At 37.4% G+C, this 12556-nt stretch overlaps 1 protein-coding gene across 1 annotated transcript; it reads left to right on the top strand.

The window, feature by feature from the left end:
- The first annotated feature begins 214 nt into the window (after positions 1–214).
- HP6 (histidine phosphotransfer protein 6) lies at positions 215–1576 on the top strand. Its single transcript, XM_086599296.1, has 4 exons — positions 215–542; positions 646–789; positions 932–1004; positions 1128–1576. Exons 1-4 carry the CDS (start codon positions 358–360, stop codon positions 1179–1181), a joined length of 456 nt encoding a protein of 151 aa, XP_086455422.1. The 5' UTR covers positions 215–357; the 3' UTR covers positions 1182–1576.
- The last annotated feature ends 10980 nt before the right edge of the window (positions 1577–12556 follow it).

Here is a 12556-nt window from a genome sequence, read left to right as displayed (position 1 = left end):
TCAAATTCTTAATTAATAACAATATTCCAATTTCTACTGCTCTTGGTCTGGTAGATTCCACACATTTACCTCGATTGTAGTCCCAATGCAAGGCCAATCTCAAATTCCTCATTTGACATTTATTTTAGTCTCACTTCAATCCATCTAGGCCCTTTAAATTCACCACGCACTTCCCGCGCTTCAAAGCAAGCACAACTTTGAGAACGAAAACAAAGTTTAAAAGTTTAAATAAACACCTAGAAGAAGAAGAGAACGTACTGATTGAGAAGCATCTGTTTATCTGCTTCTTCTAACTTGCTTGTTAAGTTTCATCATTCAGTCAAGACGGGTCTTCCTTTGTGGTTGCTGGGTTTCGGTATGGATCGGTTGCGAACCGATATGAATCGCTTACTCGCATTACTCTTCCACCAGGGTGTATTGGACGAACAGTTTTTACAACTCCAGCAGCTTCAAGATGAGACGTCTCCCAACTTTGTTTCCGAAGTTGTTACTATCTACTTTCGAGAATCGGAAAAACTTCTCAGGAACCTTAGGGAGCTACTGTAACTTTTCTCTATCTCTTGCTACTCCATTTAATTTGTAGACAACGTTTCAAGCATGCTGTTTCATTATATATTAGGTTTAATCGACTTCGGCATGGAACAGGTCCGATAGGGAGTTCTCGGATTATAGGAGAATGGGTATACACCTAAACCAGTTCATGGGCAGTAGCTCCAGCATTGGAGCCAAACGAGTTAGAAACGTGTGTGCCGCCTTCCGTGCGGCTTCCGAACAGAATAACAGGCTTGGGTATACATCTTTTTTCCATGATCCGATAATTAATTACTAGAATACGTACACCATTTTCTTTCCTGTTTATTTTACATACAACTTACAAACTAAATCTATCCATCATGGCATCATCTAATTCAACTTGCATTGTTGTTTTCAGGTGTTTTCATGCTCTAGAACTACTTGAGCATGAGTACTGTTACCTTAAAAATAAACTGCACGAGTTCTTCCAAGTAAATTATGAATCCTTTATGTTCTACATTACGTTTATACATATACATACACATGGATCGAACCATGTTTCATGGGAAGAGATTAAAAAATGATTAACTTTATGATTTTCTTCATGTCCTCAGGTAGAACAACAACGAGTAATGGCAGCTGGAGTCAGATACCCAATACAGAACTGAGTCATAGTGATGAGTACTATCAAACTAGCAGTCCATTAAATGAAGCTTACCAAGTACCAGCCAAAAGCGGAATGAAAAAGGTTGATTTATAGCCTTGTAGAGTTATTCATTGATACCTGCCTCGAAGCAAAATAGGAATAGGTGTATTGCTAGAGGTGCATTATTTTTGGTGTAAGAGCAAGGCGTCTCTTTAATCAGCATTATATAAATGCTTCTGTTTCAATCAATCTAGCGGTTTATCTTTGCGTGGTCGATCACGAACCAGTGTCTTGAAAAGCGGCCTGGACCTGGATGTCGTACGTCCAACCGGGTCACACTGGTCCTCCAACAATATTTTCAGTTGATTCTAAATTTGTTTTTAAATTACGGATGTTCGGAACTAGTGTTAAAAAAACCTAAACGAAATCGGAATCACAGTATAGTGCTGGAATTCCATTGGGGTATGGGTATCGCCGGATCACAATCTTTGAATTTTGTCTTCATTCTAGTTTTTGAAGCCGTCGGAATTCCAAATTTCCGAAATCCCAAACTATATTTCGAACCGCAAGTATAAAAAATGAATGCTTAATGAACATTATACGAAATTTAAATTTGGGATACAAACTTTTCTTTTAGCAATTTTGGGGAACCAACTTGTCACTTTGTTCAGTTGTTGTAATGCCTAGGTTATGTTTGTGTATCGTCTATTATTTTCATACGTGGCACGCTTTTTGAATATCCCTGCAGTAAACTAAAATTGAAACTTCAAAGTAACATAAAAAATGGCACATGAAAATAATGGACGGAACACTAATGGAACCTAACGTTGCAATAAAGTCATAGATTGGTTTTACAATTGATCCAAAAAAAAATTTGCACCCGAAATTCAAATTTGGTGTAGAGTTCCATGTTAGATATTTCTTAACATGAATCCTAAGATCGTGAACTACATAATAATCACATGTAGGATTAATAAAAAACAATTTAAATGTTACCTCCAGACATCCTAATGCAGAGAGCTTGTCGATCCTGCTGTCTGATGTTGTTATTGATTGGATGCTTTAATCGCCAGAAAATAGATCTCTTTCTCTCTCCTTGCCTACAAATCTTAATGTGTTGAATTTTGTGAATTCAAGTTTTTGTGATGAACAAAAACTTTTACTTATAGGTGGAGAGAAGACCGATTATACCAATTAGGATTTCTTTAATTTCAGCCGTACATCAAGGCAGAAGATATTGCACAATCTTGTGCAAGATAGAAACCAATATTTAGCATATATCCTAAAATATTGGATTTCCTATAATGACCATATTTAGGAGAAGGAAAGAAAATATAAATTCCTTACAATCTCCCACTTGGTCGATAGGAAGATCCATCAATGATTTCATTTTAGGAATCATAAGGCGTGCATTATATGCTAAACACTTCTTTAGTTGGTTATCATAAGTGTCGTGGCTAATTCGGTTGTCAATGGGAGTCATGGTGTGCACACATTATTTTGTAACATGCTTACTTCCATGTACTACGTCATTTACAACTTTCATAGTTAGACCGTAATAGGAGATTTATGTAATGGTCTCATAATGTCTTTGTTTAAAGACTATTCTGTTATCATTCATCCAAACGTAAATGTGTGACAATGGAAAACAAAAATAGTAGATGTAGAATTGCTTTAAGAGCTCAATAAATGTCAAATACAAGTACATAAATAAAAGCAGAAAATGTTAACTAAGAACTATCTTCAAGACCCATGCTTTCAGTATGTCCCTGAAATGTCTTTGGAGGTAGTCTTTTCGTGAATATGTCTGCGACCATGTAATCTGTACGTATAGACTCAATGACAATTTTCTTTAATTTAACATCTTGCTTCAGTGATAGATATTTAAGGTCCATGTGTTTGGCTCCCTTAGATATCCTATCATGCTTGGAGAAAATGTTGCAGCTTCATTATCACAATAGAGTGTTAATGGCTTAAAGATGAAACTCAAAGCGTCGAATTGAGAGACAAAATTGTGCAACCATGTTCCCTGAATTGTAGCCTCATAACATGCCATGTATCCAGCCATCATGGTGGATGTGTAAAGCAACTCAGATTTCTGGCTTTTCCATGATATTGCACTTCCACATAAGAGATACACATAGCCAAGAGTGCAAAGTCTAGTGTCAGGACATCTAGCAAAATCTGAATCTGAATAACCAATCACCTGTAGGTGATTTGATTTTTTTTATGTGAGCATATAATTTCTTGTTCCCTTGAGGTATCGCAGCACTTTCTTTGCAGCTTTCTAATGAGCAATTCCTGGGTTACTCTGAAATCTACCCAAAGATGCCAACAAAGATGACTAATGTCGTCTTTGTACAGACACTGCATACATCAAACTCCCTACAAGAGAAGCATAAGGATATTTTTCCATTTCTTTACGTTCCAAAGGGTTCTGTAGACACTGCTCAAGATCAAGCTTGTCTCCTTTATGCAGTGGAACAGGGCTAGAGGAACATGTCATCATGCCAAATCGCTCTAGAACTTTGTCAATATATGCTTTCTGAGACAATCCCAAAATACCAAGTGACCTATCATGGAATATTTATATTCCTATCACATAAGAAGCCTCACCCATATCTTTCATTTCAAAGTTCTCAAAGAGATAATCTTTTGTAGCATGTAATAAACCAAGGTTGCTACTAGCCAGTAATATGTCATCAACATACAGAACCAAAAATATAAACTTACTCCCACTTATCTTGAGATATATGCAAGGGTCAACTATGTTTTCTTTGAAATCGAATTGCGTAATGATTTCATGAAACTTTAGATACCACTGCCTCGAAGCTTGTTTCAGTCCATATATTGATTTCTTAACTTTGCAGACCATGTCTTCCTGACCTTCAATTTTTAAGCCTTCAGGTTGACTCATGTAGACTTCTTCATCTAAGTTTCCATTAAGAAAGGCGGTTTTCACATCCATTTGATGTAACTCAAGGTCATAGTGAGCTACTAATGCCATGATGATTCTAAGAGAATCCTTCCTAGACATAGGGGAAAATGTCTCAGTATAATCAATGCTTTCTTTCTGATTGAAACCTTTGGCAACAAGTCTAGCTTTATATCGTTCAATATTGCCTTTACAGTTGTGTTTGGTCTTGAAGACCCATTTACTGCTAACTGGTTTGTGTCCTGGAGGCAATTGAACAACTTTTCATACTTTATTTTCATCCATAAATTTCAGTTCATCTTTCATGGCATCAATCCATTTACTAGAATTAACATCCTTAATGGCTTGTGAATAAGAAACCGGGTCTTTAATTGTCCATTCTTCAAATTAAACTTGGTAAAGCATGTAATCATTGGAAATAGCGGATCTGTTTTCTCTTTGAGACCTTCTTAATGCTGGTTCCTCTGATGCTTCATCCATGTGTTGGTTGGCAATAATATCATTATGGAGTTGTTGATCATTTATTGGGTTTTCCTCATTGTGAAAAGGTTCAACAACGGGAGGGTTTTCAATATCTTTTGGAATAGAAGGAAAAATAATAGGTACCCTTATTTCCTGAATGATCACATCTTGAGTTTTATTACTCCCACTAATTTCGCCATTCTCAAAGAATTTGGCATTATTGGTTTCAACAATTCTCGTACTATGGTTAGGACAGTAGAACCTAAATCCTTTGAACTTTTCTGGGTAACCTATAAAGTAACCACTAATCGTTTTAAAGTCCAATTTCTTTTCATGTGGATTGTAGATTCTAGCCTCAGCTGGACAACCCCATACTTGGAGATGTCTTAAACTAGGTTTCCATCCTTTCCATAGTTCAAAAGGTGTTTTGGAACTACCTTCTTCGGGAACCTGCTCAAGATATAAACAGGTTGTGCGTAGAGCATCCATCCACAAGGATATAGGTAAGTTAGCATGACTCATCATGGATCTAACCATTTCCATATATGTATGATTTCGCCTTTCAGCTACACCATTCTGCCATGGGGAACCAGGCGTTGTGTATTGGGCAACAATTCCAAGCTTTTGGAGTAGTTTTGCAAAAGGTCCAGGATGTTGTCCTGTTTCGTCATACCTTCCATAAAACTCACCACCTCTATCAGACCTTATGATTTTCACTTTTCTGTCTAGTTGTCGTTCGACTTCAGTAATGAACACTTGTACAACATCTACAGACTGAGATTTGTCATGCAACAAGTATAGATAACAGTAACGTGAGTAATCATCAATAAAGGTAATGAAATACTTTTCTCTCCCAAAGGTTGGAACGTCAAAAGGTCCGCAAATATCTGTTTGAATTATTTTGAGAAGCTGGGTACTTCTTGTGGCTCCTTTCTTTGTGTGTTTTGTTGTTTTTCCTTTAATACAATCCACACATACTTTAATATTAGTAAAATTTAGCTCTGGAAGGACACCATCTTTTACTAATCGTTTGATTCTTTCACTGGATATGTGACCTAGTCTTTTATGCCACAAGAAATAAGAGTCATTTGAAGATGACTCTCGTTTTGTTTCCTTAGAATGCAGGGTAAGATGGGTTTCAGCAATTTGATTATCAAGATGAAACTTGTATAGACCTTCAATCAAAATTCCAGAACCAATTCGACTAGAATTTTTGAATAAGCTGAAAATGCCATTTCCTATTTCAAATGAATAACCAAATTACGGGAAATAGACGGAACATAAATAGTTTGACATAAGTCTAACTAATAACCGCTATCTAAAACAAGATGAAAGGTTCCAATAGCTTCAACTGGAGCTTTGTCTTTATTTCCCATGAAGAGGAAGTTCTCGCTTGGGTTTGTGGTTTGGATTGTAAGGAATCCCTGTATTGAGTTGGAAACATGGACATTAGCACCGGTGTCAATCCACCAAGTATCAGAAGAAGCATAAGTAAGATTTGATTAGAAATAACTTATGAAACCCATGGGGTTACCTTTCTTATCGAACCATTCTTTGCAATTAGTGCAGTCGGCCTGAAAGTGTCCAGGTTTCTTGCAAAATTTGCATACGTCTTCCTTCTTTGTCTTCTTGAGGTTTTGACTAGCCTCATTAGATCTGGGTGGTGCCCTTTTATGGCCTGAATTATGCTTTCTCCCAACTTTGTGTCCAGCTCTGTGAACGAGATGAGCTACTTTAATACCTTGTTGATTCAGCCTGGCCTCCTCTTGAACTAGTTTGTTAGCCAATTCATTCATTGTCCACTTGTCCGTAATAGTGTTGTAATGAATTTGGAAAGGCCTGTACTGAGGAGGTAAACTATTCAGGATAAATTGGATGAGAAAAGCCTCATCCACTGATAGTCCCAAATTCTTTATTTTTGCTGCAAGGTTGGTCATCTCAATGACATGCTCATGCATTGAGCGAGTGCCATCAAACTTCATGGTTGTAAGATCTGCCATTAGTTTCCCAGCAAGGGATTTGTCTACAGTCTTAAACCTATCTTGAATGGACTACATGTAGTCCTTAGCATTCTCAGATTTAGAAAGGGATTTTTTGATGTTGGTAGTAATAGTCATTCGGAAAAACATAATGCTTAGTCTGTCAGACCTCTCCCAAGTATTAAGGAGATTCTTTTCCTCAACAGTACTTTCGGCAGTAAGTGGAGGTGGCTTATCATTAAGAAGAACCATATCCAGTTCAAGTACCCCCAATGTGAACTCAACTTGCTCTTTCCATTCTAAGAAGTTGGTTCCATTGAGCTTAGTGATAGAGGTAGCGAATTTAGATTGGTAGGTATGATAACTGCAAATAGAGATACAATAAGGCTTTGAATTAAAACAACACGTGTATGAATATATACGACATAAAATTTAGGTGCTCCTGTAGGTAGTCACCATAATTTCTACACATTATACCATCTAAGGTCGTCATATTCAAGGTGATAAAAATTTGAGTGATGTTTCTCCTAATTAAGATTTGTGCATATCCTTGGTCTACGTGCGAACAAAACACTCATTAATTATTGTTTGGACGTATGAATATAATCCGCCTGTGGGTGATTAAAAGCTTCATGTTTGAACAATATGTAGTTTAAACATCATGATGGTACTAGTAGGGCTAAAACCAATGTTTAATAGTTAGGGTCACTGTGGTGAAACCTAACCATACTCCAAAAAAAAAAAATAAAAAATGAACATGATGAGGAGTATGAGTCAACTTAGACCATTCTATATGCGAACTTAGATGATCTACTTTAACAGCTTGACCATTTTAAGCACTTGAAGTTCTATTTCTGTGAACAAACAACAAACAGAGACTGTCTTTCAAGTTTCAATTAGGTAGTATATATGTACGCAACTCATTTGTGATGGATACCATTCGCTTAAAATTTGTAATGTGGCATCAAAGAGTTACCAACTCCAGTACAATTGCGACTCCATAGCAATGACTCAACAAAATTTGAAGCATGACTGTAGGTTTTTTTTTGTTTGCACCTTTCTAATTATTCTGGTAACATAAAGGGCATAATTGTGATGTTCGAACTTCTAAACGGGACATAGTTCACTACATCAAAATGAATTATATAATTAAGCTAGTCGATTGACAGATGGAATATCCAGATGATGCCTTAGCCTTCTTGCCCATGCCAAATAAATACATCATCCCATGCCAAATAAATACATGATGTGAATGAAAAAGCTATTTGTTATCATTGTGAACCCGTGAAGGCGAATAAGACCAACACAGTAAATATAACAAATATATTTAACTATTACATTGATTTCTCACGATCAAACAGTCGTGCATTAATTAAAATTGCGGAATAAATTAAACACAAACCATTTATGCAAACCATAATAGTTGGATCGATAAATTGCTGCAAAACAGAGTAATCATAACTATTGGACTATCATGTGTTCTAAAACAAAGCTCCTGATACCACATGTTAGATATTTCTTAACATGAATCTTAAGATCGTGAACTACATAATAATCACATGTAGGATTAATCAAAAACAATTTAAATGTTACCTCCAGACATCCTGATGCAGAGAGCTTGTCGATTCTGCTGTCTGATGTTGTTATTGATTGAATGCTTTAATCGACAGAAAATAGATTTGTTTCTCTCTCCTTGCCTACAAATCTTAATGTGTTGAATTTTGTGAAGTCAAGTTTTTGTGATGAACAAAAGGTTTTACTTATAGGTGGAGAGAGGACCGATTCTACCAATTAGGATTTCCTTAATTTCAGCCGTACATCAAGGCAGAGGATGTTGCACAATCTTCTGCAAGATAGAAACCAATATTTAGCATATATCCTAAAATATTGGATTTCCTATAATGACCATATTTAGGGAAGGAAAGAAAATATAAATTCCTTACATTCCATACCCAATTATGCATTTACTTTCAAGTATAATAAGAACAAATGCAAGTTCGAATCTCATTGTATTGGTTGAGATTTATTTCTTGTGTAATTATGTGATGGGCCTTTAGGCCAGGGGGCTAGAGACATGGTGCCACCTACAATAGGTGGGTCGAGGAGTGATAGGAAATCTTCATAACAAGGTGGAGGCGGTTGATTCTACTCAAAGGGGTGCATTGGCGAGAGCCTTCGCGCTAGGTTCCCTTCAGGGTTGATGAGCCCTTCGGACAATGTAAGCTTTCGGGCTAGGGTCTTTCAATGTAACCGGTGTGGGTTTGCCTTACAAGAAATAAGTCAAAATGCCCAATTTCCAATTTTAATCATAGTCTAGAACAGCTGGGTTTTGAAACAATTGATAAGGACATTTTTTAGCTTATAACTATTTGAAAAACCAAATTTCATGTTTTAATTATTAATAAGGACAAACTTGACTTTTTTTATTTTTTACTCTTTCCAATTTTACCCTTCTATGCTTAGTTTGCACTGACGTCTGTGCATACTTCGCATACCAAGAGGTGGTATGCATTGACACTTGTGCATACTATTTTCTTTGTGATGCTTGGTATGCACTGACGTCTGTGCATACCTCGCATACCAAGAGGCGGTATGCACTGACACTTGTGCATACCATTTTCTTTGTGATGTTAATTTGGTATGCACTGACGTTTGTGCATACCTTGCATACCAAGAGGTGGTATGTACTAACACTTGTGCATACCATTTTCTTTGTGATGCTTGGTATGCATTGACGTCTGTGCATACCTCACATACCAAGAGGTGGTATGCACTGACACGTGTGCATACCATTTTCTTTGTGATGTTTGGTATGCACAGATGCATGTGCATACCTCACATACCAAGAGGTGGTATGCACTGAAACTTGTGCATACCATTTTCTTTGTGATGATTGGTATGCACTGACGTCTGTGCATACCTCGCATACCAGGAGGTGGTATGCATTGACACTTGTGCATACCATTTTCTTTGTGATGTTTGGTATGCACATACGTTTGTGCATACCTCGCATACCAAGAGGTGGTATGCACTGACACTTGTGCATACCATTTTCTTTGTGATGCTTGGTATGCACTGACGTCTGTGCATACCTAAGGTGGTATGCACCGACACCTGTGCATACCAATGTACTATTGTCTTTTACGAACAAAAGTCAACCATTGTCCTTGAGAGTGTTTTTGAAATGAGGGTGGGTTTTTTGGTTCGTTATTTCGGAATTTTGTCCTTTTTAGTTTTGTCCCCCTTTGCCTTAACCCTCTAAATATTTCAAAAATAAAATAACATATTGTTGATTAGCTAAATCTGATCGAACTAGATAAAAAACAAGATAACATTTTGGCACCACAGTATGGCTTTGTAATGTGTTATAGGGTAAGTCAAATATCGTTGCCTCATGGGATTTTGTTACAACTTACAAAAACCTTCCAGAATATTTCTGCAAATATTGCGAAGCCCCTGTTACAAAAACTTGTAAGTTGTAACATTGCCAAAATGTTATATGCATGGATACATGCTATGTCACATATTGGAAATGTTATGAATAATATGTGCTTTGTCACATTTTGGAAATTCCCCAACCATTTGCAATATTTTAGAAGTATGGGTAATGAATAGAGCTACCACAACATTTTAGAAATGCCACAAAGCTTCTTCTACAGATTGTTATAAACCTAATGGATGTGACCTCGATCCAATGATTTGGCGACTCACAAACTTATAACAATAGCTAAAATTTCGTTGATAATAAAACTGATGGAAACGTGAAAAAAAAACATATCATTAACCATCATGAAATTTTCACCCAACAACATATGTTCCACAAATTGAACTATAGCAACATTCAAAGTAGTGGCATTGATAAGGTTTCTAACATCATCTCTAGCTTTTAATACATTTCTCCAAGACCAGGAGCAATCTCTTGGAATTTGCATTGTCCAAAAGTACTTGTTTATAATATGTTTTTTTTTTTAAGCTAGGGTTAGGCGGACCCCTACCTGTATTAATCAACCAAATCGTACATATATGGTACCCACTGCATCCTCCTCAACAAGATTATATAATTTTCTATCTAGAGGAGGACCAACATGCAAAATATCAATACCATGGGAACTAGAGAGTCTTGCAAGATGATCAGTGACTCTATTGGTCTCCCGATATACATGAGCAAAATTATAGATTTTAAATTTGGTCGAAATTTCTAAGATGTGTATTAACACATCAAGACAGTTCCATGGTGGCTTCGCCAGTTTAGTTATCATTTGGATTGCTAGAAGTGAGTTTGTAGCCACATCTACATTCTCGAAGCCAATCTCCATACATCTGCACAACCCAACCTCAATAGCTTTCAGTTCTTGGAATAGAACTAACCGCTCGCCACCACTACCAAAAAACGCTGCCAGAACTTTGCCCTTTCTGTTCCTGATTGCTCCACCATGTCATGTACCCTCTCCTGTTAGTGACCCATCAGTATTCAGCTTAACTCGTTCTTGTTCTGGTTGGGATCCACTGACATTGCTACTGTGTCGCTCTTTGAAACTTGACCTGGATGTCGATAGCCTGAGACAACCTTCTGGCTTCAGTTGTGTCCTCCATTTCCGATATTTGCACTTGAATGTAGGTTTTCATATTTTTTAGGATTCTTTTCAAAACCACTGATGCTGGCCTTCCCTGATTGTTAAACCTACGTGCATTTCACTCTTTCCAGATTCCATCAACTGCTGCACAAATGTAGCTCTTATATATTTCAGTCACCCAACTCGAGCCCCTGCAGAATCTCAGAATAGACGACCATTCTCTGTTGGAATTTCTGCAATCAGTAACTATACCCAAAATTTGCTTGATTCTATTGATGATCTCACGAGAATATGTGCAGTCAAAGTAGAGGTGATTAGAGAACTCCCTACTTTGCTGACACAAGCAACAAGAGGAGTAAGAGAGTATCTTCTTTTGCACTAACCTGTCTTGGGTGGACAGACTATTGGAGAACAGTTGCCAACAAGTAAAGGAATGTCGAGGGATTACCAGTCGGCCCCATACCAGACCATTTTACTTTTTCCCTTTGTCTTCTCAAAGCTTGATATGCACTGTTTGAAGTGAAGGAACCACTGTGATGAGGAAGCCACACCACTCGGTCTCTATCGAGGTGTCGATTAATTGGTGTGCACAAGATATCTTCTCTCAGGTTGAGACACTGCAAATCTTTCACTATGTTGTTCCACTCTCACTTATCAAGAGTTCCTTCATTGTCGCATTGGGAGGTAGTTGAATTTCTGCTACTGCTTGAGCATTATTAATTAATGGGCTACTACTACACCAAATGTCATGCCAAAGCAGCGTATCTTCGCCATTTGAGATTGAGTATCTAATCAACTCTCTTGCTTCTTTCCTGTACTTCAAGATGTTTCTCCATGACCATGAGTAGTCAGCTGGAATCGGTATGGTCCACAAGTATTTATTTCTCATCTGATTCTCCCGAATCCAGTTGACCCAGACACTGCTATCTTTATTTGCTATCTTGAACAACAACCCACAATGAGCACCCTTATTCCATGTTTCCATATTCATCATGCCTAAACCACCCTCCTCCTTAGTTTTGCATATAGTGCTCAAACTTGCTTGATGCACATATCTCTTAGCTTCTGTCCCACTCCAAAGGAAAGTGGCACATATCTTCTCCACTTGTTCAAGGACCATTAATGGCAGAATGAAAGTTTGAGCCTAATAGATGTTTAGAGAGCTCAAAACCGACAGATTAATTGTAATCTACATGCATGGGATAGAAGTTTAGCTTTCCAATCCTTGATTCTACATGTTATCTTTTCAATCAAAGGTTGACATTCTTTGATACCCAGACGATCAAAAAATAGTAGGAGGCTGAGATATCTCACTGGCGGTTTCACAAGTTCTAGACCCAGTAACTGAGCCAATATTGTTGCTTCTTGATGCTCCATAGCACCCATCATGATTGTAGTCTTTTGAGAGTTGATTATAAGGCCAGTCGCTTCATTGCAGATCTGTAAG

Source organism: Coptis chinensis, chromosome 3 (genome assembly GCF_015680905.1).
Source record: "Coptis chinensis isolate HL-2020 chromosome 3, ASM1568090v1, whole genome shotgun sequence".
Lineage (NCBI taxonomy): Eukaryota > Viridiplantae > Streptophyta > Magnoliopsida > Ranunculales > Ranunculaceae > Coptis > Coptis chinensis.
Note: the sequence above shows the minus strand (reverse complement) of the source record. Positions and strands in the feature narration are given on the sequence as shown.